The 26771-nt window shown below is 37.9% G+C and overlaps 1 protein-coding gene across 2 annotated transcripts in view; it reads right to left on the reverse strand.

Annotated features, from left to right (window-relative positions):
* Positions 1 to 3646: 3646 nt before the first annotated feature.
* CPL4 (C-terminal domain phosphatase-like 4) overlaps positions 3647 to 26771 on the reverse strand; it is a 79372-nt gene continuing 56247 nt past the window's right edge. For both annotated transcript variants that reach the window (XM_010267316.3, XM_010267317.3), the window contains exons 6-9: positions 8393 to 8682; positions 4839 to 5030; positions 4670 to 4708; positions 3647 to 4246 (exon numbers count right to left, since the gene is read on the reverse strand). In XM_010267316.3, the coding sequence (XP_010265618.1) occupies positions 3941 to 4246; positions 4670 to 4708; positions 4839 to 5030; positions 8393 to 8682 (827 nt within the window). In that variant the 3' untranslated portion in view covers positions 3647 to 3940. The remainder of the gene's footprint in view (positions 4247 to 4669; positions 4709 to 4838; positions 5031 to 8392; positions 8683 to 26771) is intronic.

A 26771-nucleotide genomic window follows, 5' to 3' on the forward strand; every position in this document is an offset into this window, starting at 1 on the left:
AGAAGTGGAGGAAATGGGAGGGACTGAGGGAATTCAAATGAAATCCTTTATGGGCGGTTCATTCGAAGGACAATCAATAATAGCCAGTTCAACCAGCCAAATTATTAATAACGGAGAAAACTTCCGTTAATTCATGATTAACACGTGTTCGCCTCTCATTCGTAGGTGTACTTGTCCAGTGCACCCACAGGTGCACAGAATGGGACCTCGATTGAAGGCTTTATCATGGTGCTAAACCCAGCCTGTCCCATGATCACCCTTATTGAGAGGACTCCTCCCCTGCCTTCTTTCCTCTTTCTATTATAGAAACAAAAGTATAGTTAGAAAATAGAAGCTTCAACCCAAGGTTTAAAACATCGATGCAGACGACATGCTAAGGAAAATGGGGCATATTGGTCTGTATTGATATGCACTTTATATTTTGTTTTTAGATTTTCTTTTCAAACTTGTTCAAGGGGTCAGTATAATGCATGTCTACCCCCTGAAATAGGTCAAACCCCATAACCATCCCTATAATAGTGCATCGGTGGGTCATTGATATGATATGTATCAGTTGATATATGATCCATGCTTCAATCTAATTAGAACGTGTGCAGAGGAGCTCTTGAAATAAAAGAAGTAATCTTATGATTTGGGGTGATCATTTTCAGCTTGACCCGACCCAACCTGGATATTTTGGATTGGGTCTAGGTCTTTTGTTCAAGCCTAGATGGGGCTTAGCCTATATATATATATAGCCCTCCCAAAACCCCACATTAGTAGAATCTCATGCATTGGGCTGCCTTTTTGCCTTGTGATGTAACAATTTATACATAAAATGCATACGTTGGAACCAAGCCTGGCCTAGACCCAAGTTATAGCCCTTATCATAAGTGCAAGACTCATGGTCACCTCTACTTATGATATTCCTAGGAGTGGCCATAATTCGAGTTTTTCACAAGTTATTCGATCTTGACTTGGTCTAAGCCGAACTCTGAGTCAAGCTCGAGTCCAATACATAGGCTTATTTGCCAATTGAACCGAACTCAAGCCCAGTAAAGCTTGGCTCATGAGGCTTGCGAATCTAATTGAGCTTATACATACATACATAAACAATAAAATATAAAAATAAAAATATTATATATATAATATTTTTTATTGTTTATATATATAATAATCACACTTTTTTATAATTCTTAATTTTTATATATCAAATAAAAATAAATTTTTATAGTTTTTTTTTTAATTTTTATAAAACGGCTCACAGTCAAGCTCAAGCTGAGCTGAACTTGGACTTACAAGCTTTTGACTTGAGCCAAATTAGAGCTCTAGCCTCATAGTTTATTAGCAACCCATGCTCAAATAGCCAAATATTTGGCTCAGCTCGAATCCACCCCTAGATGTTCCCAATTAAGCCATTATTATTTTTATCATATTAATTAATTATTATTATTATATAAAATAAAAATTGATTGGTTTTATTACTTTTATTAATTCATTTTAATTATATCTCAAATCAAACAAAAAACTGCACAAATGGGGAAAAATACAAGAGGTATAAGTTTTAACATTATAGCAACTTGAATTAAATAACACTTAATTAATAAATAATGTTTGGAATCCAAAAGTTTGGAAATCCTCATACATTGATTCAACAAAACTAAATACCAACATTATAGGCAATCCACGGAGGTTTGGGTTTAAACCTCTCTCTCTCTCTCTCTCACACACACACACACACATTGAGTATCTAGTCATAAAAATCTCTCTCCACTGGTCCTTTAAAAAATTATGTGGCTATATATATATATATATAACAATTTTACAGACATATACATGGTAAATTGGTAATACATAATTTATAATTACTAAACTCAGTATTGTGTAATTGTATAAATTTATTTATAGAGTTCAAAAGTGATTAGCATTTTTTCAGCCTTTTCTTTATTCCAAAGACAATGAAGTAGATTCAGATTAAATCTGAATGGTGAGCATATCTGCAATGAAGCCATGTATATCAGTCGAAGGTAATCTGTTGATTCGAGGCAGAGGAGTTTAATGAACGAAACTGGCTTCAGTTCTCACAAGACCATGTTCATACCATTTGCACAGTCCCTTGCAGTATACCTCTCCATGAAAAAAAACATATAAATGCAAAGATATTCTTAGTGCATGGCTGTAAAAGACTGTACAGACGATGTGAAGATAGTCTTGTGAACACTGAAGCTAATCTCTTAATGAAGGTATTTTTACGGCTACTAAAGCTGGGTTTGTAGCAATGTAAATGCAGGATTGGTGCTATACTGCACTTTGGTCCGATTTGGTGGGCGTTCCACTTTTCTTCCATCGAAGTAAACTTGCTCATATGTCAGTATGTCACATCCTTCTCTCATATTGCTCCATCAGAGAAGTGGCAACGGTCACTATGCATCTGCTGAACCTGTCGTTGGCGACCAGGGTAACATCAATATTCCAACGCAAAATCATTAAACATACAAGCTTCAATCTCAGATCTGAGCAAATGGTGTCCACCGATCTCAAATCTGATAAAAAACCTCTTCACTGATGCCATCTCAGATCTGGCAAGAAAAAGAGCTTTTGTTTTAATCGCATCTGGTATAAACACCTAAGAAATCATTCAAATCTTTTATACAAGATTTGAAATTTCAGGCCGTATCGGTCAATATATATCATATTGGAGGTTTCCCGATATACCCCTATAGGGGGTGTTTCGAGGTTTAATCCAGTTCAGGGAGTAGACAGGCCTTAAATCGACCCCTCTGAACCAGGTTTAAAAAAAAAACTTAAAAAAAATAGGAGAAATGAGCTTTGATACAGGCCGGTACGCCCCTACTAGCATATCATCCATACCAATATTTTGTGCCTTGCTTTTACATCTCTCTCTCTCTCTCTCTCTCTCTCTCTCTTCTATTCTTCTTCCCTCTCTTTTCCCCTTTCCTCTCTCCAAATGCCGGCAAAAGTGCATTGACAGTTTTAGGTAGTCAATGCCAAATGAGAAGAGATGAAATCAAACATACAAAAAACGAACCCATTTGCATTTTGAGAACTAGTAGAATGTGAATTTACAGTGTAAATTTGAGCTTAAGGACGTGTATCAATTCCATTTTGTTGTGCAATGGCTATGCTTTGGAATTTGGGTTCTGTTCATATTTTATATTGATATTTGGTGCCACTTAGGCACCATTTAATGCCACATAAGCAAAAAGGTGAAAATGTCTCCATTGCAAGAAACCTCAAAATAACATTTTCCCCAGAATGTGGCTCTTACAGAACCTGAGTGACCCAGTATTGCTTGAAACAGCTTGAAAACGTTCAACCAAACAAAGAAAAGGTGAGAGAAAACAAAACACTTATATGATGCTGACCTGATGGAAACACCTTGGAGAAACAACTCTGGTACCAAACACCTACTAAGTAGGGGAGTTACAATTCAGTGGTTGAAGGTGATGCAGCAAGCATAGTGAAAGCTTTGCAAGAGAATTTTGAAACTTCATGGAAGGTGCATTCTGTTATTGAAATTATAGATTTCTGCTCAGAATTCTTTTATTTTGGTAAATCATGCAACGAGGAATTGTTATAAAGTTGCTCGTGGTCTAGTCAAGACATGGTGCCTGCCTTCTAGTATCAGCGAAAGCTAGGAAACGAGTGCCCCAAACTGTATAGTTGATTTGTTAAATTCTAATTGTCAAAAAGATGCATGTAACTATGCAACCCTTACAACAATGGCATTGATACTTACAAAGACAAGGTTAGTTGAGAAAAAGAGAACCGCAAAGTCCCCATTCAGGAACTCAACCCAACTAAAATTTTTGTACCCTTTGAAGCTACCACCAGATTAAAACCACTAACCTGAAAGACCAATAAAAAAAGAGTAAGGAAGGTAAGTATACAGGTTTGCTCTGTTCCACCAACCCGAGGCCAGAAATTTTCTTTTTTCAGGTCACTTGTTCTTCTTAACTGCAAAATTTTCTTCAGATTGTCGCTCCCAAAAATAATTGGTTGCTTCTATCCATTGAGGATGAACTAAATGCTTCTTATGTTGCACAGCCCAGCGGGCTTTCTCTGTACCAGTGTCAGTTGAGACCACATGGGTAACAGATGAGTCAAGTTCAGTTGAACATGTGGCTCCTAACTGCTCTGCTATCTTCCAAAGCTGATGATTCTCTGCATGGAATTTGGTAGGAAATACACGGCTGAAGACTATTTTACACCCCTTCAGAACATCTTGCCTTATTGCTTTCATCACCTACAGACACCAGCAACAGGGAAAATTTCTGGTTTAGGATATAAAATCATATGCTATCATATCATACACCTGGAATACCGAGGACAATCACAATTCATGTTTGGTCAAAATTCAAATTGTTTATCTCTATATCTGTCCTTGTTTCAATGGTCAGATCCAATAAAATCTTGGAATAATTTTGAGCTCTTCATTGAGGAAATTTGGAAGCCATGTCGGTTGCAATAATCTCAGTTTAATTTTCATAGCATTGGGATGAACCATCTAACATTCTAAAATGAACTCATTTTTGCCAGATGTAGTTAGGTTAAAGCAAGTTAAAACCCAAGACCAGCTAGAAAACTTGACAAAATAATAAAGCACATTCAATTTGATTGGGGAGTTCAGAAAAAAAATAGTTGATTAGGTCATTGCAGGAAAACTTACTTGTCTCACATCCCTTGATTCAAGATCTGCACCAAACACCTGCCAGGCACAGCCCAATCAACAAATGAATATACATTAAACAAGCAAGTACATCAAATTGGACAAATAAATGGTCAGAGCAGAAAAGGCAAGAAAAGAAAAAGGAAAAAAGGTCCGACCAGAAACTAACCAACTCATTGAAGAACATCTCGTGGATGCGTTTCAGAACCTTAAGAACAGTTGCAAGTGCACCTTCAGATTCACATTCATCCCTCTTCAACTCAGAAAGGGATTTAGCACTGAAGCCAAACTGACGACAACTTGAAGAAAAGTAGTGGTATCTTTCCATCAGAATAAGGTTTTCTCTATGTTTCTGCCATACCTAAAATCATGAAGAACCATAATGAAATATTAGTGGAAGTATTCAATTTATTAACAAAAGGATGTTATTCAAGAGTGAAAGCTTTGAACCATTAAGAGTGTTAAAGCAGTTAAATTTGGCAATACATTTTTTTGGGTAAAAGAATTTTTCTTTTTTAATTTGGTAGAAGAGATTCTTTTACCCAAATTTTTTTGGGTAAAAGAAATTTGGCAATACAAAGGACATGTAAATATACTCTTTTTTTTTTCTGATCAATTAAAATATACTCTTCTTTCCCACATTACCTACTGCATTTTAGACAACCATCTGCAATATAATGAGAAACATTCCTCGTGTACTTTTGTCACATACAGTAGTCGAGGCAGCTCCAAATCTGCTACAAACAAGACATACATAACCAGCTACATAACCCAATCACAAGTAAACATGTCACTGGCTGGTATATCCGGTAGCTGTACAGAAAACTGATGTGTTTACTGATAATTGGTTGCATAGCCTGTTGAGAACGCTTTGTTTGTAGAAGAACTAGAGTTGGTCAAGGTGACAGGTAAATATGCTTAAAAAATAGATATACTTTAAGTTTTCTTAGCTCATTTACATAGCAGTCAAGGTGGCAAAGTAGGTTGGCACCTTGACTAGGTGAAGGCATAACCCAGGAAGCTGACTAGCACCAGTCTCAATGACTGTTTAAGATGGCATCAATATGTACATAGATATTTTGTGTTTCCAAAGAAAGTATATGCATGCAATGCATATGCTTGAGGAACTCTCTGATCCACTGGATAGGGAACCCTCTGGGTTGATCATCTGTTAATCTTCTGGTCCATATCACCTCTATACCGCTCCTTGTATTAGTTTTTTTTTTACCATGGTAATATTGACAATCAAAAGTACTTACAGAATACAAAGCTAATTAATTAGCAAACATGAAGAAAATTAATCACCAAAGCTATTTGACAGTAAAATAATCCTCAAATCTTAAGACCCTTAATCTCACCATGCATGTTTGTGAGAAACTACATAATATGCACACCTACAATACTTACATATAAAACAAAATATTCCATTAATAAATTATATAATAACATAAGGTATGGGCCAATTGGTTATGGTAATTCCTCACGGGTGGAAATGTTGGCCTTGAAGTTGATGGGGTTGCAGGGATTGAAAGATGTGGAGATGGAGGGAGATTGTCCAACAATTATATGCCGGACTTGGGAATTTAGAGCAGTGGTTACAGGCACACCAGATTGGCTCCACTTTGAACATCTCATTCAAGTAGGCTTCCAGAAGTGCTAATACACTGGCAGATTCTTTGGCAAGAGCAGGGGCAGGAGGGCATCCACTAATTGGCTTCACACAATTGACTTGTGAGTACTGCCTAGACAACACGGATCTGGAACTACCAAACAATCATCTTGACTACACATATTTTCTTTATAAAGAATAAATATAGAACAAAAAATAATATATGTGGAGAAAATGGTACTAGCCTCCATATTGGAGGGTTTTCTTAGCCATGACCATATCCAATCCCTTTTCATCAAGATCTCAAAGTTTTTAATGATTTAACTAGCCTCAAATCTTGAATTGGCATTAATTTCTTTTCCTTTCTTTTGAAAAAACAAAAAAAAAACAAAAAAGATGTAGTAATTTTTACCAATCCTATATATTTATAAAAGCACACCCCTAATTATAAGTAGTCAAAAAGCACTTGCTTTGGAAGACCAAGTATAAAAACCTGGTCCCGAGTCTTGACTCCCACCCCTTGGTCCCCTAATTGTAGGGTACAGTTGCATGTAAACCAGGGCAGACTGGTTGTTAAAATCGTATGATTTATGAAACGATTCACAATTTGAATAAATACCAAGGACTTTGATTTGAATCTTATGTATGAATCCTTTTCTGCAAAAATCTTATGATTTTTTATTTGAATCCGACAATTTGAATCCCACAATTTGATTCATAAATCTTATGATTCATGCATAGGATATGTAGGTTAAAGAGTCATTGTATGTGGATTTATTTGACTTTCAAGTCAAGCTTGATTAAAGCATCTTAGGCTTCTATTGTATAAGTCATAAATTCTATTGTTTTAGGTATATATATGATAGATATGGATTGAAAATAGTGTAAAATCACTGTCCAATATATATATATATATACCTATATTTAATTTTTTGACTAGTTTGTAAAAAACAGAAATAATCTTCCAATATACGATAAGATTCATGATTTGTTTGACTTAACTTTCTTTATGATCTATGATATGATTACAATTTTCAAAACATTGAGAAACCAAAGTCTTTGGCCCACTTCCAGCTACCAGCGTTGGATCAAGAAAGCCTTACTCAAAGACACAAGATTACATGACCAGTCACAGTGTAAAGGATGTTTCCTATAACTGGAATCAAGATTTAATTCCATAGCAGTAGATTGAACTCAATAGTATCACATCTGAAACACACTTTTTAAACTGATTTTACATCACTCATTAGACTCCACACTCTAATGACTTTGACCCAGAAAAATTCAAAATCAGCAAGGCTGAGCCAAGATTAAGGCCTAAGGGAAGACTATGGTCGACCAGATTTCAGCTGCCATTTTCAGCCTATAACCATAAGGACCTAACACCAAACAGGTTGAATCCACATAGCTTCCAAAATAATTTGGATCTAAGAAAAAGTAATTGCACCTACAGGTATCTGCATTTTGTTTTTCCTTTTTTAAGAAAGAGGTAAAGTATTGTATTAATCTTTACCATAAAGATCAGAATTACAAGTATAGCATGTACTCGTGTACAACCAGCAACTATACAGCACCACCAAAAAAAACAAGGCTCTCCAACTAAAAACAGCAAAGAATCCAAAATTATAACTATTTAAAAAGGATACTATGATAAAAAACTGATGATGCAGGATTTTGCAGGTTACTTGTTTGAATACAAACTTTCATGATTCGTCATAATGGTTTTCCTCTGTATAGGTTAAGCTTTCCCTTCAAACTATTTGCCATAACTTGGAATATATTTAAGCACAAACATAAACATAACATAAAAATAAAAAAGGCCATTACACAAAGTTGGCCCCAAATATCTAGGATCTTGGGAGGGCGGACTGGATATGGACCAAACATAGAATAGATCTAGAAGTTCAAAGAATAAAAAAATGCATTGATAGCAGAAGAGAAATGGAACCTATCCTAATTTATTGACAAAAACAGTTACACATTCTCTACTAATCTGGAAAAAAACCAATTTAAATTCACAATCCATCCAAATGTATATGTCAAACAGATTAATAACCAAAGTATAATGTCATCAGAATTCAAGCATGGGTTAGCTAGATTGCAACACTACTTACAATCTCCGTATCATCAAGGATCACAACAGCACTTTCTGCCCCCAACACCACATCAAGGCCCTTCTGGTGCCTTTGAGTGCAATTATCTTGTGATATCACCCTAGAACTAAAGTACACTCCTCCAGGATCCAAGAGTTTTGCTATTTCCAAAGCATAGGAACGTTCCGCCATAGTGTATACGTACATCTCAAACATGCTACTTGCTTCTTTCAGAAAAGTGTGTACAAAGGGCCTCAACTTTGTCAACATGGTCATAGAATCCAATCTGAAAAGGCTTCCGTTTAAAACATCTGAATATTTCAAAAGGAAACAAAATTAATCCCATAGGAAAACAAGTAGATAAAACTACATTGAAATAAAAGGATGAAGATGTAATTGAGATGAAGACCAAATTATTCTCCAAAAACACATCCTGTTTGGGATTTTATTTTGAATTTAGCCAACTTCCCCCTCCTTTATCTTGATTTGTTGTCTAACTTACTATTCTATTTCTAGAGATACTGGGCCAGATGGGCCATAGTTCTTTTCTTTTATTTACAGCACTGTTTATGACTTGTGTCTCCTTTAGTGGGCCTTAGTTATGGGTCTGTTTTACTTTTCTTATTATCTTTACTGAGCTAGCTGTCCTACTAGAGATATACTTGTAATTGTATTCAAACTAAGATCAGTTTCTAATAAAAGATGATTTGGGGGACTGGAGAGAGGTTCAATTGTCTCTCTTCTTTCTTCCCTTCCTTCCTTTTTCTTCTTCTCCTGAACTCTTTTTCTTCCATTTTCCTCTCCTTTTCTGTTTTATTTTCAGAATTTCTGCAGGTGTGATTTACAACTTGGTATCAGAGCAAGTTCCTACCTTCTTCATTCTTTCCTCTTAGGCCCATACACACTGTGTATGGAGAGTTGATTGGCTGATTGATCAACAGTTTATACAGCCCAGTTGGAGGATGTTTTTGGAGAAGATTACAGTATTTGTTTGAGGCCCATGACAGGTTCTTGGAGAGTTTCCCAAAACCCTAGATAATTGGAAAGTTTTTGAATTAAGGGGTACAAAGACAGTTTGGAGCTGGTGCTTGAGGCTAGAATAGAAGTTTTTTGACTAATATTGAGATCGATCTAGGTTGGAAAGGTTTCTGGAGCCTCAGGTAGGAGCAGCTAGACTTTCTCTGTCTCCCGAGTTGCTGATAGGGGTGCTCATGGTTCGGTTGGGTCTATTTTTGAAACCAAACCAGTATTACCAGTTTTTGGGAAACCAGTAACCAAAGCCGAACCAAGCCGATTGGTTAACCATCAGTTCAGTTCGTCGGTTTTTCAGTTTTTTTTATATTATAAAAAATATACAATTTATATTTAAAAAATATAAATATACAATTTATATTATAAAAATATAAATATACAATAAAAAACTAGAAATACACATAAAATATTATATTTTAAATAATAAATAATATATTATATATTATAAATATATATATATATATTTATATATAATGCATATTTATTAATTTATAATATATAGAAAATATAAAATATAAAAAATATATAGAAATATATGTATACCAGTCGGTTCCGTTAACCGCTAGTTTTCTATATTGGTTAACCAAAACCAAACCAACCAAATCAGTTAACTGGATTTTCGGCTCGGTTTCGGTTGGTTTTTGGTTCGGTTGGGTTTTTTCGGTTTTTCTTGCTCACCCCTAGTTGTCGTGTAGCAAAATCCTAGTTTTGGTTGATTGAAGAGCAGTGTTGGCCTTAGGGAAATGACTCTTGATTAGTAGAACCCTAATTTTATTTCTATTTGTTATATTGTCAAACATAACATTCTAGCAAAGGATGAAGTGACCTTATCTCAAGCTTATGCCATGATTAGTAGTGAGGACAATAGAAGACAGGTACAGGTTGGAGAAGTCCCAACTGATCACTTTGCCAATGTTGGAATGAAACCAAGGGTTACCATTGGGGACAAAGATGTAGTGTATGATTATTGCAAGAAGCCTAAGCACACGAAAGACACCTATTGGGAGCTACATCCAAAGTTGTTTACCTCCTAGATTCAAGAACAATAATAAAGGTAAGAAGAAGGGGAGTGGGAATGGTGACAATGCTAATACAACCACCTCTTCTAAGGCTAAGAAAGGGTCCAATGATGAAAAATCAATGGAGGAATATATTGCAATCGCTAGAGTAGAAGAGTATGAGAAGTATGGTCGGATCATTAGTCACTTAGAATATGCTACTACAGCTACTACTTAGGAAATTACTTGTACTAAAAAAACTTACCTCAAAAAATGGTAAACACTAACTAGCTCCTATCTGGCCAAACCAAGATTTCTCATACTGATGGCTCTCTTGCTCCCATCTCAAGCAAGGGAGACATCAAAGCTTCAAATACCCTCATCTTTAGTCCTTCATGTTCATAAGCTTAACACTAACTTGCTTTCAATTAGTAATTTGACAAAATCTTTGAATTGCAGTGCAACTTTCTTTCCTTCTTATTGTGTTTTTCACGACATGAAATCTCAGAAGGTGATTGGGAGTGGCCATGAGGTGAATGGCATATACTTGTTGGATATGTCTAAGAAAAGTCAAATATCACCTCAAAGAGAAAATTTTGGTTCAAATGTGTCTGAGTTAATTAACTGTGTTATGTTATGTCACTAGCATCTAGGTCATATTTCCTTTTCTTCATTGAGACTTTTTGTTTCCAACCTTATTTAAGGAAACCGAGTTGTCAAGTCTACATTGTGAGTCATGTGAGTTGTCAAAGCATTGTAGAAATTCTTATCCGACAAGTAATAAAAGACCTACTATTCCTTTTCATATTGTTCACTCTGATGTGTATGGGCCATAGCATTTACCTTGCATGGGTAGTTACAAATACTTTATTCTGTTTATTGATGACTTTTCTCGCTATACCTAGCTTTATCTTGTGTCTCGTGCTGAAGTGCCAAGACTTGTGAAACAATTTCATGAAATTATACTTTCCCATTTTGATACACGTATCAAAATATTCCAATTTGAAAATGCTAAGGAATATTTTAAGAAAGAACTTACCTCATACTTAAGATTTGGGGTTGTGCATCAAAATTCTTGTGCCCATAATCCACAACAAAGAGGAAAAATCAACATGTTGTTGAAGTAGCTAGGAGTATTCTTTTTTGCCTCCCATGTTCCAATGGGGTGATGTCGTCATGACAACTACCTATCTTATTAATAGCATGCCTTCTCGAATCTTGAGGTTCAAGTCCCCTTTTGCTTTTTGTTTCTTAATGGTGATATTTTTCCTATTCTTTTGTGTGTCTTTGGTTGCACATGTTATGTCCATATTCCCAACTCTTAGAGACATGAATTTGAAACCAAGACTCAAAAGTGTATTTTCTTAGGGTATGCCTCCACATAGAAGGGTTATTGTTGTTTTAATCCTACTACTGACACTCGTTTTCTTCCCATGAATGTCACCTTTGTTAAGTCACTTCCCTTTTATGGTCATTCTCCTAAGGGGGATCATTCTATTAAGTTGTTTGCTTCATCACTTCCTCCACCATCTCCTATTGGCTCTAGTGTTAAATCCTCTACAGATCCTATTCCTTTGGCAGAGTCTTCCTTGTCTCCTAGTTCTCCCATTCCTATTCCTCCTGCACCACCTGCTAGCATGGTTTAAAATGTCCCTAATTTCCCTAATATTTCCACAACATATTTCCATTTCCATGGGTAGTGACACGAAATTTTACTAGAATCAACATTTCCCCAATGAACACTATCGGAACTATGTGGATTACAAGAGGTAGTTTCCACAACATATTTCCATTTCCACTTTCATGGGTAGCGACATGAAATTTTACTAGAATCGACACATTCCCTAGTGAATACTATCAGTAGTATGTGGAGTACAAGAGATAGTATTATAACATAAGTTGGTGACAATATTGTAGACATGTGAAGTAACAAGTTATTGTCCACCTAACTTACCTGATGACAACTTCAAGCTAGCTCAATACTCATTTCAAACATGTAGTTAAATATTAGTTCTTGTTTGTGTAGTAGATTATTTGGTTGATCTATTACAACCATGTACATTTTCTATGAGTTCAAATTTTGCTTTAACTCATTCTATCATAAAGCTCTGACTGGTTTACAGGGCAACTTCAGAACATATTCTTTTGTCTATAACCTTAGTTTCTTAGCTTTGTTTAGTGATTTGAAACAAGATAATAATTTAAAAAGGTGTGCCTATGCTTCTTTTATCATTTCATAAAATATCCTTCTATATTTTGCATATTTTACAATGTTTCCACCATGTATATAATTTTTACAATATTTCCATACGATTTTTCTGACATTTCCAACATGTTTCTTATACTTGGATGACCGAGATCGACATTTTAAACCTTGCCTACTAGTCCTCCATTTTTCACTACTCATCCTATTGTTCAAAGGCAGTACCAAAGACAAAGGCTACGGCATTTAACAAGTAGTTCGCCCATTTAAAGTTGAGCCTTAGGCACTCCCAATTCCTAAATAGAGGACATGTTCTTTACCACCTGCTCCAATACCTTCCTTCCTAGACCTTGACCTACCTATTGCTGTGAGAAAAGGCAAGAGAATATGTACAACTCATTATATCCCAAAACACCTACTCTTTCTTACAGTTTGATGTCACATTCATACTATTCTTTCCTAGCCTCTATTTCCTCTCAACCTATACCCAATTTAGTTATAGAAGCCTTGTCCAAGACAGAATGGAGGGAGGCTATTAGAATTGAAATAGAAGCAATTTGCAAAAATAATACTTGGGATATTGTAAACTTGCTTATCAGGAAGAAACTAGTGGGATGTAAGTGGGTGTTCACCATCAAGTATCATGTTGATGGAATAATTGAGAGGTATAAGGCCTGATTGGTTGCCAAGGGTTATACACAAGTATATGGAGTTGATTATATGGAGACCTTCTCAATGTAACCTTAGTGAGAGTTTTGTTATATCCTTGACAGTGAGTTATGACTAGCCTTTATATCAATTTGGTGTTAAAAATGACTTCTTATATAGGGACTTAACTAAAGAGGTTTATTTGTTACTTCCTTCGGGAATATATAGTAAGGAAATGCAGGGTAAGGCGTGTAAGTTGAAGAAATCCCTATATGGCTTCAAGCAATCCCCTCGAGCATGGCTTGACAAATTCCAAGTTGCACTTATTGAGTTTGGCTACACTTAGACACAATCTGACCATACCCTATTCAGTGGGTGGGGAGATCAGCAAATGCTTTGGCTAATGTGTTAGCCAAGCAAGGGGCAAATAGGGAAGAATTGTTTTGGGCTCAAATGTGATTCATGTACTCTTTTCCTAGTTTCTTTGCATTATGTTAGGAGAGGCTACAGCTATGCCTCTCCAAGGGCTCTTGTATGAGATTGTAAACCTGGATTAATTTCTATTTTAATAAAATTCAATTATCATCTAGAGGAAGTTCAGGCACTCAAGAACCTCCTTAATTCAGAATTTGAAATTAAGGATTTAGGGGAGTTGAAATATTTATTGGGAATTGAAGCTTCTAGGTCTAAAGATGGAATCTTTTTCTCCAAGCGGAAGTATGTGTTAGATCTTCTAACTAAGACTAGGAAACTTGGTGCCAAACCTACCTCTATGCCTATTGATTCATACCATAAGCTTTCATCCAGTTATGGTGAGCTCTTGGAAAACAAGGGAGTGTTCCAAAAACTTCTGGGGAAGTTACTATATCTTTGTGTTATATGGCTAGATATTTCATATATTGTCAGTGTGATTAATAAGTTTATGCATGCACCTAGAGACACACATATGGCTACTATAAAAAGGGTTTTGTGTTACCTAAAAGGAACTCCAGAAAGGGCACTCTGGTAATAGGGAACATTATCTTTTGTAAGAAGCAATGTGCGGTAGCTAGATTTTCAGCTAAGGCAAAATATAGACATGGTTCATGGAGTTCCAGAGTTGTTATCGCTTAGGTCACATCTAGATGAGATGGGCATTGCATATGATAAGCCCTTGATGTTGTATTGTGATAATCAAGCTGCAATTAATATAGTTCACAACCCAATCCAGCATGACAAAACAAGGCATATTGAGGTAGAAAGACACTTCTCATACAAGAGAGGATGGCATCTGGAGAAGTCTGCCTCCCTCTCATTGCCTCAGAGCAGCTGGCAGATGTTCTAACCAAAGGTGTACTTGAGCCGAAACTGCAACACTATGTAAACATGCTGGGCATGATTGATATCCATGCTCAGCTTGAGGTTGAGGGGGAGGAGAAGTGTAGAGATACTAGGCCAGATGGGCCATAGTTCTTTTCTTTTATTTATAGCATTGTTTATGATTTGTGTCTCCTTTCGTGGGCCTGAGTTATGGGCCTGTTTTACTTCTCTTATTATCTTTATTGAGCTAGCCACCTCCTTTAAGAGAGTAAGGGTATTCTTGTAATTGTATTCAAACTAAAATCAGTTTTTAATAAAGATCAGTTTCTTGTTCTTCTCCTGAACTCTCTTTCTTCCATCTTCCTCTCCTTTTTCTGTTTTATTTTCAGAATTTCTGCAGGTGTGATTTATAATTCTGTTTAACATTAACTTAATAAACAAAAAAAAAATATATATATATATATCAAATAAAGAATCACTTCCATAAGACCCAAAAACAGATGCAACCTTGGCAACTAATGTTGTCCACTTGTTTATGGCATCTCCATACCAGCACATTGCTGATTGGAATAAAGAACTGAAGAACTCAACCATTTATCTTTTGCTTTATGCATTGTTTCTGTTTTATATGTTTTAAGTTTTAACCCAACCATTTTAAATCATGAATGTTTAGAACAAATAGAATCCATATAACAATGTGCAGATGATATTATTATCTTCTGCTATGATAGGGTGAAGGAGTTAGAAATTTACACCTATTATTAAAATTCTTTGAAAGGATGTTGAACTTAAAGGTGAATATGGCAAAAGTTGCATTGTGGGGCAGAATTTGGGGGAGTAGATGTAAGGAAGATATACAGAAATGCTAGGATGTTCAGTGGTGGAATGGACCATCAAATGTTTAGGTCTTCCACTTGGAGTATGTCCTAAGGCATCTAAATTTTGGAATCTAGTCCTGGACATTTTTTTTAATATGAAACCCTGATTTTTGTAAAATCTGAAAAATCTTAATAAGATTATACAGGTCCAGTCCCTAAGAGTAGGGATTTCAACCCCCCCCCCCCCCCCAAATTATTAGCAGTTACAATTCAGCCCAGAAATATCCTCCCCTGTTTACCCCTTGTTTAGCTAAAGAGTCGGCCAAACCATTTGCTATTCTTCTAACCCATCTGATATGACCAGTAAATCAATCTCTCTTGAAAGACTTCCGATCTCCCTCATACTCTGCTTGTAAATCCATAGCCCCATGCTACCCATTTGTAACCATCCAATCACCATCTTCAAATCCCCCTCCAAGTCCTAGACAGATTTGTTAGGAAATTATATTGGAAGAAAAATAATATTTCCTTAGGTAGTCAAATTACATGGATCAAATCAATTTTTGCCAAACTCCCAATCTGCTCCTCTCTGTCTTTAGAAATCCAGCATTGGTAGCAAAGAGGATTGAAAAGATTATAAGGGATTTCCTGTGGGAACAGGACTCTAAAAAAGACCACCCAATCAATTGGGCAACTGTGTGTAAGAGCAGAAGAGGGTTGAAAGATGGGAAGGGTATGCATGAGAAATTCCTCTGTGGTAGGAAAATGATCTTGGAGATTAGATTTCCCGGTTTCCCCTTGATTGGGATGCAGTGTACATTTGAAAACAAATCTCTCATCACCTTGGAAAGGCATCTCTTCTATTCTACAAAAAATTTCTCCAATATATTCACTTTGTTATCATCTCGGGTAATTGGGTCAAGTTTGGAAAGATCTATGGCGGGTAACATATCACTAAATGTTAAATATCACTCTTTGTACACCCTGTTACAGGAGTATACCCATATTTCTCTATGTGCCTCTGTCTTTGTACATGGAATAGAGTGAGACTTAGGTCTTAGACAAGGGCTGAGGTCCTTGAGGAACCATCCTCTATGGGCATTGAAGAGCAAAAGCATTTGAATTTCAGAAACCTAAAAGTAAAAGGTGATTTAAGAGTTGTAACTGGTTGGCTAACCGAACATCAAGAGACCCCGTGGATAATATAAACATGTTGTCAGAGAAATTAAAAAATATATATTAGTTGATTGGGAAGCAAATGTACCATGGGTAACTCTGCCAATGGTTTGGCAAAGCAAGGAGCTATAAGAGATTAAATGTTTTGGGGTCATGTGTTGTAAGGTGATAGATTCATTGTATCTGTGAGGGAGTTGGCCCACTTCCTGGGGTGTAAGATCGTAATATTTCTTATTACAGATTGGTCTCTCCAGGGACTCCAAAAAACTTCTTGATACAATCACCCTCTTCAGAAGTCAAGAATAAAAAGAGAAACAAACAAGTTTTTTTTTTTGAAGAATCAAAAGAAAATGTATTAGAAAAAAAATAAAGTACAGCAGGAGGTGATAAGATATCACCAGAAGCAAGAAATACCCTTAGAAAACCACACCCTGCATATAAATGATCCCAAAAAACCCAAAAGATAAACCACACCTTGCAAGTTAAAGATTACCCAAACATCCGGAAAAAGATCACTGAACAGACAACAGACCCAATACAAAATCCCCAAAAGACTAGAGACCACCCCCCAAATCTGTCTAAAAGCAAGAGCCTTTCCAACTGCCCACATCAGTCTTCATCTGTGAGCACATCCTCTTGATTTGAGAATTCCTCATCCCATTCCTTGTTCCTTTCCAGCTTTGCTTTGTTCTTCATTTTCTCTTCCACTTTTTTTTTCTTTCAAATTCTCCAAAAGCCTTCCAAGCAAATTCCTCACCACCCCAGAATAGCAAGCCCAAGTTTTTCCCAATTTTGACCTCTTTATCCACTATTTTTTGCATATCTACCTTACCTGAAACTTCATCAACAACATCATTTCCCTGCCTTAGCCACATCAAACCAGCCTCAGGATTGACACCATTCACCTTGTTTTCCTGTTGTTCCTTGATCAAAAGGCGGGGGGCTGTGACTGAACTTTTCACCAAGAACCTGAACTTGCGCTTTTTTTTTTGAATTTTTTGACTTTTTTTTTATTTTTTAGCTTTTTTTTTTTAATTTTTGCACCTTGCTTAAAAAAAATGCACGACTCGCCTTGCGCCTTGCACCTCAGGCACAAATTGACCCCTGCGCCTTGCGCTTTTAAAACACTGGTTTAAACATGGGAACTAGTCTGTTTAGTTTATTATTTGTGTTCATCTCTAACTTTTAAAATGGTATTTTTCATTGGTAACAACACAATTTTATTGCTTTCATGAAAAATTTTTTATTACAAACCTGTAAAAAAAGTTTTGATTATAATACTTAAGTGCCTTGCACCCTATCTAAGTTGGCTGGCTAATCTACCCATTACACCTCTCTTTCACTTGGTATAATTCCCCAATACGTTTGATCTCTAAGTGCCCCAGACGTTGCCAAAGTATCAGATAGGTGGTTAGCTAACCTAGGAATCTACCTGTATTGTACCCCAATCTCCTAAGACAATCTTGATTCATTCCTTTTCATACGTCTATATTTCCATAAACCAACTTTTTTGTTCTTAGCTCAAGCCACTATAGCCTTTGAGTCTCCCTCAACTTGTAGATTGATGTTGAGTGATTTAGCCATACTGCCATACTCAAACCATGCAACAATTCCCATAATTCTGCTCTATTATAGACCTTCTCCAATTGATCCTGAAAAGAGTGCTTGAATATGACTTTCCCAATTCATGAAAACACTTGCAATTCCAACTGGCCCTGGATTCCCTAGGCTGCACCCATCAAAATTCATTTTGATTCTATAAATATTGGATTATTGGGTGGTCGCAATATCAGATTTTGCCTTACTCTTGCTGATGAGGAGGAAGCCATTATCAACCATTTTTTTGCATAATATCTTTTTTCTATCAGCAAGAAGAAGAATTTTATTATTAATAATTGAGTGAACAGTTTACAGAATTACAGTAAAGCACAGAAGACAATCATTGCCCAACATAATATTACAATATAGCCCAAAAAGCTGCTGCCTGTAGACCCCCTGTTTGGCTAATGAGTCGGCCATCCCATTGGCAGTCTGCAGTCCTCCTAATCCATGTAAAAGATGCATTGAGCTCCCTTGCCAAGCTTTCAATCTCCCTTAGGGAGACATCTTTTGCATATTATTATCTACTGTAAATTGCTGAAAAGTGTCCAAGGATTTTACCCAATGCCAATCTTCAACAGTATATATTCTACAAGTGCGTCATTGTTTCTCCACTTGTTTATAGATATTCTTAAGTTCCTCCTAGATGCACCAAAGGATGGCTGCTCTGGCACATCTCCACATGATTGCCCTTCTTCTAGGAGGTGAGAAAAAAAGGTGTGAAAAGGCTCTGTAGGTTCAGAGGTGAGGAGTCCACCTGTAAGGCTGTAACAAAATAAAGAAAAGAAAAACACCCAAATACTAATAGCAAACTGGCAGAACATTAGTGGATAAAAAGTATTGTCATCACATAAGGGTGGCACACTGGCTGAAATCTTTGGACTTGTTCAGACTTCACTTTGGATGATTTACTGAGAAACTAGAAAGAAATTGCAAGTTCAGCACCAATTAGGAGGGTTTCAAGTTCATTTTGGACCCATCCCCCTAATGGCTTTATAAAACTAAACTTCGATGGTATTAGCATCAGGAATCTGGGGCAATCTGGTATTCGGGGAGTTTAATGAGGATGGGAATGTGTTAGCTATTTTCTCAGGCTCAATTGGAGAAGGTGACTCTCTTGGGGCTGAAATCCTAGAGGCCTTGGAAGGAATTCAAAGAGCTAAAGAATTGAATATTAGTAAGTTGGTCATTGAAGGAGACTCGGAGGTGGTAGTAGGTTGGTTAAAGGAAGACAATAACAGAATGTGGAATTACAGATATGAAAAGAAGAAATTTAAATGGCTGACTAAGGACATTGAGGTAAAATGCAGTTGGGTGAAGAGAAGGGCTAACTCGTTTTCTGATGGGTTAGCCAAGCAAGGGGTGAATAGGGAATCCTTATTTCTGGGCTCACTTCTAATTGTATTTTTCTTTTTCCTTTTCTTTTGGTGACCTTAGCCTCTCTTGGGGGAGTTAAGATAGTTTATCTCCCCCTTCTTGTACTTAAAGCTTTTGATTAATGAAAGTTATTTGTTATCGATAAAAAAAAAGTATTATCATCACTTGCCTTGCAAAAGACGCAAACATGAGGGAATAACAGCCAAAAGGATCCTCTCTTTTAAAAAGTCTCATATGTGTTGGTTTTGTCATGAAAGATTCCCTAACGGAAAACTTTGACTTTTAGAGGAGTGGGACCTTTCCAAATGAAACTGACAGGACAAGACAAAAGAGGGGAAGGGTTTAGTGTGAGCGCTGCATAGAAAGATGTTCAAGAAAAAGTCCCTTTGGGTTTAAGGTCCAAATCCACTGATTCCACTCATCAAAATCAGAAGCTTAAAGAAAGATACCTTTTAGAGATTCTAGTGAGGAGACTGCAGATAAAGCTTAATGTCCGCCAACCCTCTTTTTTTTCATGAATAGCTATTGTTGGAGTGGTCATACAAGATTGCAACTAGTCTTAGGTTTTGAACAGAAACTAAAAAGAGAAGAAAAAAAGAGGAGAAGAGAGGAGAGAGAGAGCTCGAGAGAGATTTCTGAGAAAAGAGAGAGTGGTTGTATTAGAAACAGCTGCCCCACTCTTAAATTTATATACATAGTGTCATAATTGTAAAAGGACTGAATTGCTTACATGGCAAGATAAGATAAAGCTGAAATACTAATCCTAATCATAACTAATAGACTAATCCTAACTAATAGATTAATCCTAATCATAACAAATTGCTGACATACGAACACAGTGGGGTCCACATTAGTGTTCTCTACACTCCCCCTCAAGTTGGGAATAGATGTTTGTCATTCCCAACTTGCATAGATCTATCTCTAACTTCTTCCTTGAAATAGCCTTGGTGAGAAGGTCTGCAAGCTGCATGTCAGAGGTGATGTACAGAAGGCATACTTCTTGAGATGTAACCCTTTCTCTGATAAAATGTTTGTCCACTTCAATATGTTTAGTTCTGTCGTGCTGTACCGGATTATGGTCTATATTAATGGCAGCCTGATTATCACAGTACAGCATTAAGGGCTTCTCATAAACAATACCCAACTCCTCAAATAATGATCTCAGCCATAGAATCTCAGCCGCACCATTTGCCATGGACCTATATTCAGCTTTAGCACTAGAACGAGAAACAACATTTTGTTTCTTACTCCTCCAAGAGACAAGATTACCACCTACAAAAGCACAATATCCAGAAGTAGATCTTCTATCATCAACGCACCCAACCCAATCAGCATCTATGTAAACTTCTATCTTCATGTGATCATTATTCTTGATAAAAATGCCTCTGCTTGGGCACCTCTTCAAATATGCCAATATCCTCTCAACTGCAAAGAGGTGAGTAGTTCTCGGAGAGTGCATATACTAGCTAACAACACTGACTGCATAATGGATGTCGGGTCGTGTGAGACAAAGATAGAGAAGTTTTCAAACTAACCATTGGAACATAGCTTTATCTTCAAGAGGCTCTCCACCCTTTGCACTGATCTTGTGGTTCTGTTCAATAGGTGTGTCAACAGGCTTAACACCCAACTTTCCAGTTTCTTCCAACAGGTCAAGAACATACTTTCTTTGAGAAACAAAAATCCCATGCTTGGACCTAGCTACCTCAATGCCCAAGAAATATCATAGTTCTCCCAGATCTTTCACCTCAAACTCTTGATGAAGGAGTTGCTTAAGGGATTCAATCTCACTATTATCACTCCCTGTTACTACAATATCATCCACATATATAGCAAGCAAGGTTAAGGAAGAATCCACTCTCTTAATAAACAAGGTGTGGTCTGACTGGGCATGCACATATCCGAACCTTTCAAGGGCTTGTCTGAATCTATCAAACCAAGCTCTGGGGGACTGTTTTAGTCCATACAAGGCTTTGTTCAACCGACAAACCTTCTTTCCTGTCTCTATACTATAAAATCCAGCAAGCAACTGCATGTAAACTTCTTCCTGCGAGTCTCCATTGAGGAAGGCATTTTTAACATCCAAGGAGGAGGATGATAAGGGAGGAGGATGCAAGTCTCCGTTGAGAAAGGCATTTTTAACATCCAAGGAGGAGGATGATAAGGGAGGAGGATGCAAGTCTCCGTTGAGGAAGGCATTTCCTGCAAATCCGCGATACCTGAGGGACAGAACAGAAGAAAGGGAGGAGGATGATAAGGGTTGGTTAAGGTGTAGTTCCGAAAGTGAAGATGAGGAGGAGAGTTCAGAAGAAATTTCAAGCAAAGGGAGTTTGGAAGACGATGAACTCCAAGGAGATCAAAACAAGGAGACTCTAAATCTGATGGGTCTCTTTTCTAGAGATTGGGAGTGCGCACAAGTGGAGTCTGGGGCGGATCGGAAGGAAAAGTCAGTGTTAGCCAACAACGCATGTCAAACCGACGGGGGCCAATTCCAATGCCCACAAGGGGATAAGCCTTCACCAAGTCTTGGGGCCAAGCAAGAAACCGAGATGGTGGCAGATCGTGTTAACCCAAAACTGAATGGGGATACACCTCTGAGAGGTAAACAATCGGGTAAGAGAAGCAGCCTGTGTGTAAACCAAATGACGGGGAATGTTTCCCTCCAAAACGAGGAGACAGAAAACTCCAATTTCTCTTTACTGGGTTTGACTTCCACCTGTCCTCCCTTGCATTCCCCTCTAAACTCTCAGTCAGTTTCAGGTAAATTTGTCAACTCTGTAAATTCATTTTTTTCTACTGATGAGGTTGCCGTGTCCCTTGTTCCAGATTCCCTCCCTAGTTCAGAGTCTGAAGCCCATAGTTAGAAGACCACAAGAAGTTTTCAGGGGGTGTTGGAAGGGGAGATGAGGATGGAGGGAACTTGCAGGGATAAAAGAATTTGGGGAATCATTGACAGTATAATGGGAGCAATTGAAATAAATGAATTAAGGAGGAAGGCTACAACTAGGACATAATCGGATTATAGTGGGGAGGCTGAGGGCAGAGTTGAGGAGATGGCTAGGAGTGGAGAGCACAAAGATATTGAAAGAGGGGAGGCTAGTAAGGAGGACTCAATAGCAGAATTTGTTGGCAAGCTAGGGTGTAAACTTAAGAACCCAAATGACCTAAAAGCCTTTCTACAAAAAAAGGAGAGTAAGATTAAAAGAAGAAAACTAAGTGAAGTTGAGAGGTTAAGGAGAGATATTGAGGGGGATAAGAAGTTTGGGGTGAGAGGGGAGAGAAGGAAAGGGATTATATAAATCTCGGGTGAGTTAGGGTTGAAGCCTAAATTTGAAATGCGGATCCTAAGCTGGAATGTAAGGGGGATGGGTAGTGTGAGGAAGGGAGCAACTATCAAAGAGGCGATTAATAAGTTTGACCCGGATGTGGTGTTAATTCAAGAATCTAAGAGATCTGATTGTTAGACAATGTATGCCCTTAGCTCCAATCAGAATGATGTACCTTATGACATTTAATGTAAATGAATAAAGTACATATTTGATTCATGTTATTATGGTGTGTTTCTGTGTAATACCCTTAAATTGGACACATATGAGACTCGTGTTAGTTTAGAGTCTTCACAGCCGTTGGATAGATCTGGGGAGATTTATCCTACCAAGGCTGACATTGATGTGCCGCCAAATTGGTTGGGGTAGCTTGTCTCAGCTGCCAAGGTGTGACCTGAGGTACATGCAGTGTGGGTTTTCTTGAAACCCTGAACCGGACCAGAATTCTAGTATTGCCCTGGACCTTGGAGATAGATGGGCAAAACTGGAATGTTACACCTGACCCCTAGACTCGATTATGATACTGCACTAGGTGTTGGATTGGGCTGTCTTTGATATGTCAATCAGTGAGATCCTTAGAGGGGGTCAAAACCTGGGTATGTTGGGACAGTCCGAGAATTCATCTAAGTGGGTGATCATAGTGACAGGATCAGCCCCTTTGTCGGACAAAGTGAATGATCGGGGATGCACTCTCTGATGGAAACCAAAACTGCCGACAGTTGATTTCAACCGTTGAAATTTGTTTTGCAAAATATATTTATATAGAGATATACATATATATATTATGGTTTCAAAATGTTTGCAAAAATGTTTTAATTCCCGGGATCCATGTGAGTAGAGAGTGCAGGACTGTTCCTTGCAACCGAGGGAGAGGTCTTCTCTTGTCGGGCAGTGTTTGATCATTATGGGCTGAGATGTTAAGTGTAAGACCATTGAGGGTAATACCTGATGGGCTAATCTTGCATCTGCTCACAGTCCTTGGGTTTTTATAAGGTGGCTTGACCCAGAGACTATTTAGTGTAAATGTTGGGCCCATTAAGAGCCCATGGTGATGGACTCAGGGGTTCACTATCTCCTATAGTGAATTCGACCAGACCTTGTAACAGAGGCTAGGCTGAACTCATGTGGTTGATGTGTAGATCAATGTTTAGGTCCCACGCCATACAAGGATACACAACTGGGCAGCAGTTTGGAGGATAAGTGAGCACATGGACTTAATGGGCCTAAAGCCCAATTCGAACTGGTTTAATATGATTAATTAAAGAGGGGCAGTTCTGGGATTTAGATCAGCAGATAGGATAAGGGATTGTCCCTATCCACTCAGAGGGTCCAGATCCAAATAGAGATTTGGATCAGGAAACTCCTAATCAGATTAGGAGGGCTGATCTTTATCTGCAAATAAGATAAGGGATTATCCTTATCTCTTAATGAGAGTCCAGATCCAAATACAAGATTTGGATTAGGAAACTCCTAATGGGATTAGGAGAACCTCTCTTTAAGGCTATAAATAGAGGAGAAGGGCGAACCCCAGTTCATCCTTCAAGATTACTGATTCAAGAGAGAAGACAACTGTAGTTGGACTGACGCCATCTTTTGCTCTTGCCTTCTCCTGTTGTTACCGCCATTGCCAGTTCGATCTCCACCTGTAGGAGCGATCGAGAAAGGTTCTTGATATCAGTTTTTGGAAGAAAAACTGATCTGAAGTCGTGCTCACTCGTCCTCCATCAGATTCTTGGTGAAGAATTAGGTTTTTGCTGAAGAACCACCCTGCTGATTCTGCTCCACCCTACGCTGTGTCATCTTCAGTGGGAGCAGTCTTTGGTGATATCCTTGGGCGTGAACACCTTCATTGGGAGTTACTACTACTCTGTATCAGGTATTTCCCTCTCCTACCTTTTGGTTTCAAATCTGGTATGGTTTAGGGTTCAAGATTGATCTTTGAAAATGCAGTTTTCTAAAATAGGGAATGTGATTCCCACATGGGAGAGATAAATTTTTGAAATTTCGCCCAACCTACCTGCAGTGTTCGGCCATCCATATGATGGATCTCTCATCCCTTCACTAATTTCGACAATAGATGGGCAAGAGGTGTGTGGAGATCAAGGGGGATAAGGTGGGCGACTACTCCATCATGAGGAGCTTCAGATGGGATTGTAACTTTGTGGAAAGAGGATGTGGTTGTAGGGGTCGAGGAATTAATAGGAAATCACTCAGTATCTGTGATATTCAGGCAGGTGGCAGATGGTTTTGATTGGGTCTTAACAAATGTATAATGGCCCCAACGACTACAGACAGAGAAAGAAACTATGGGAAGAGTTGAGTGATATTAGGGGCGTCTAGGAAGGACCCTGGTGCGTGGGAGGGGATTTTAATGTGGTGAAGTTCAAAGAGGAAACTAATAATCCGAGTCAAAGGGTGACTACAAGCATGAGGAATTTCAATCAGTTTGTGGACACCTTTGAGCTTAAAGAAATCCCTCTTCTAAATCACAATTTCACCTGGTCTAACCTACAATCTAGGTCATTTTGCTCCAAGCTAGATAGATTCCTGTTTTCAACAGATTGGGAAGAGCATTGGAGGAATCTAACTTCTAGGGCACTCCCTAGACTTACCTCAGACCACTGGCCCATAGTGATGTGTAAGGAGGAATTAAGTGGAGATGGACCTACCCCCTTTAGGTTTGAAAACATGTGGCTGGCTCATCCAGGATTCATTGAGAAAATCAGAGACTGGTGGGAGCAATGTAATCTATCAGTAGAGTGGGAGGGTATGAAATTCCACAAGAAGCTTCAATTTCTAAAATCCAAGATAAAGGAGTGGAACCGGCTGGAGTTTGGAAGATTGGAGGAGAGAAAGCAGACTTTGCTAGAACAATTAGAGGACTTGGATTTAAAGGAAGTAAGGGGTCCCTTTGGAGAGGAAGACAGAGAGTTGAGGTGGAGTGTGAGGAGGCAGATGGAAGACCTTTTGCTCCAAGAGGAAATAAGTTGGAGACAAAAATCTAAGTGCAAATGGTTAAAGGAGGGAGACAGAAACACGAGGTTTTTCCATTCTTAGCAAATAGCAGAAGAAGGAAGAACTTCATTTCAAAATTGGAAGTCGAAGGTGAAGTAATTCCCACCAAGCAAAAATAGCAGAGGCCTTTGTAAATCATTTTAAATCTATTTTTAGAAGGCTGGTAAATGGGAGGGTTTGGCTGGAAGGGCTGGATTGGCCTACTCTAAGTGTAGCGGATAAGGAGGGGTTAGAGAAGGTTTTTGATATAGAGGAGATTAAGGAGGCAGTGTTTATGATGGATAGGACAAAAGCTCCAGGCCCAGATGGATTCACAATGGCTTTTTATCAGGATTGTTGGGATATTGTGAAGCAGGATATTATGCGGGTCTTTGAGGAATTTCATAGGAGGGGAATAATCAATCGGGGCTTAAACTCCACTTTTATTGCTTTGATCCCGAAGAAGAAAGAGGCTTCACACCCTAAGGATTTTAGACCTATCAATTTGGTGCATAGTCTATATAAGATAATTGCAAAAGTGTTGTCTCTAAGAATAATGAAAGTTCTTCCTTCTATTATTGCACCCAATCAAGGAGCGTTTGTGAAGGGGAGGCAGATCACTGATCAAATCTTGATTGCAAATGAGAGTTTGGAAAGTTTCAAGAAGTCCAAGAAGAAGGGTGTGGTCTGCAAACTAGATTTAGAGAAGGCCTATAACCTAGTTGATTGGTCTTTCCTAGTAGAGGTGATGAGGAGTTTTGGGTTTGGAAACAGATGGTGTAAATGGATTTGGGGTTGTGTTAAGAGCTGCCACTATTCAATCTTGGTGAATGGAGCTGTAAGGGATTTCTTTCCTGCCTCGAGGGGAATAAGACAAGGAGACCCACTCTCCCCCTTCCTATTCACTCTGGTTGTAGATGTTTTGGGCAA

Source organism: Nelumbo nucifera, chromosome 2 (assembly GCF_055504915.1).
Source record: "Nelumbo nucifera cultivar China Antique chromosome 2, China Antique-T2T, whole genome shotgun sequence".
Lineage (NCBI taxonomy): Eukaryota > Viridiplantae > Streptophyta > Magnoliopsida > Proteales > Nelumbonaceae > Nelumbo > Nelumbo nucifera.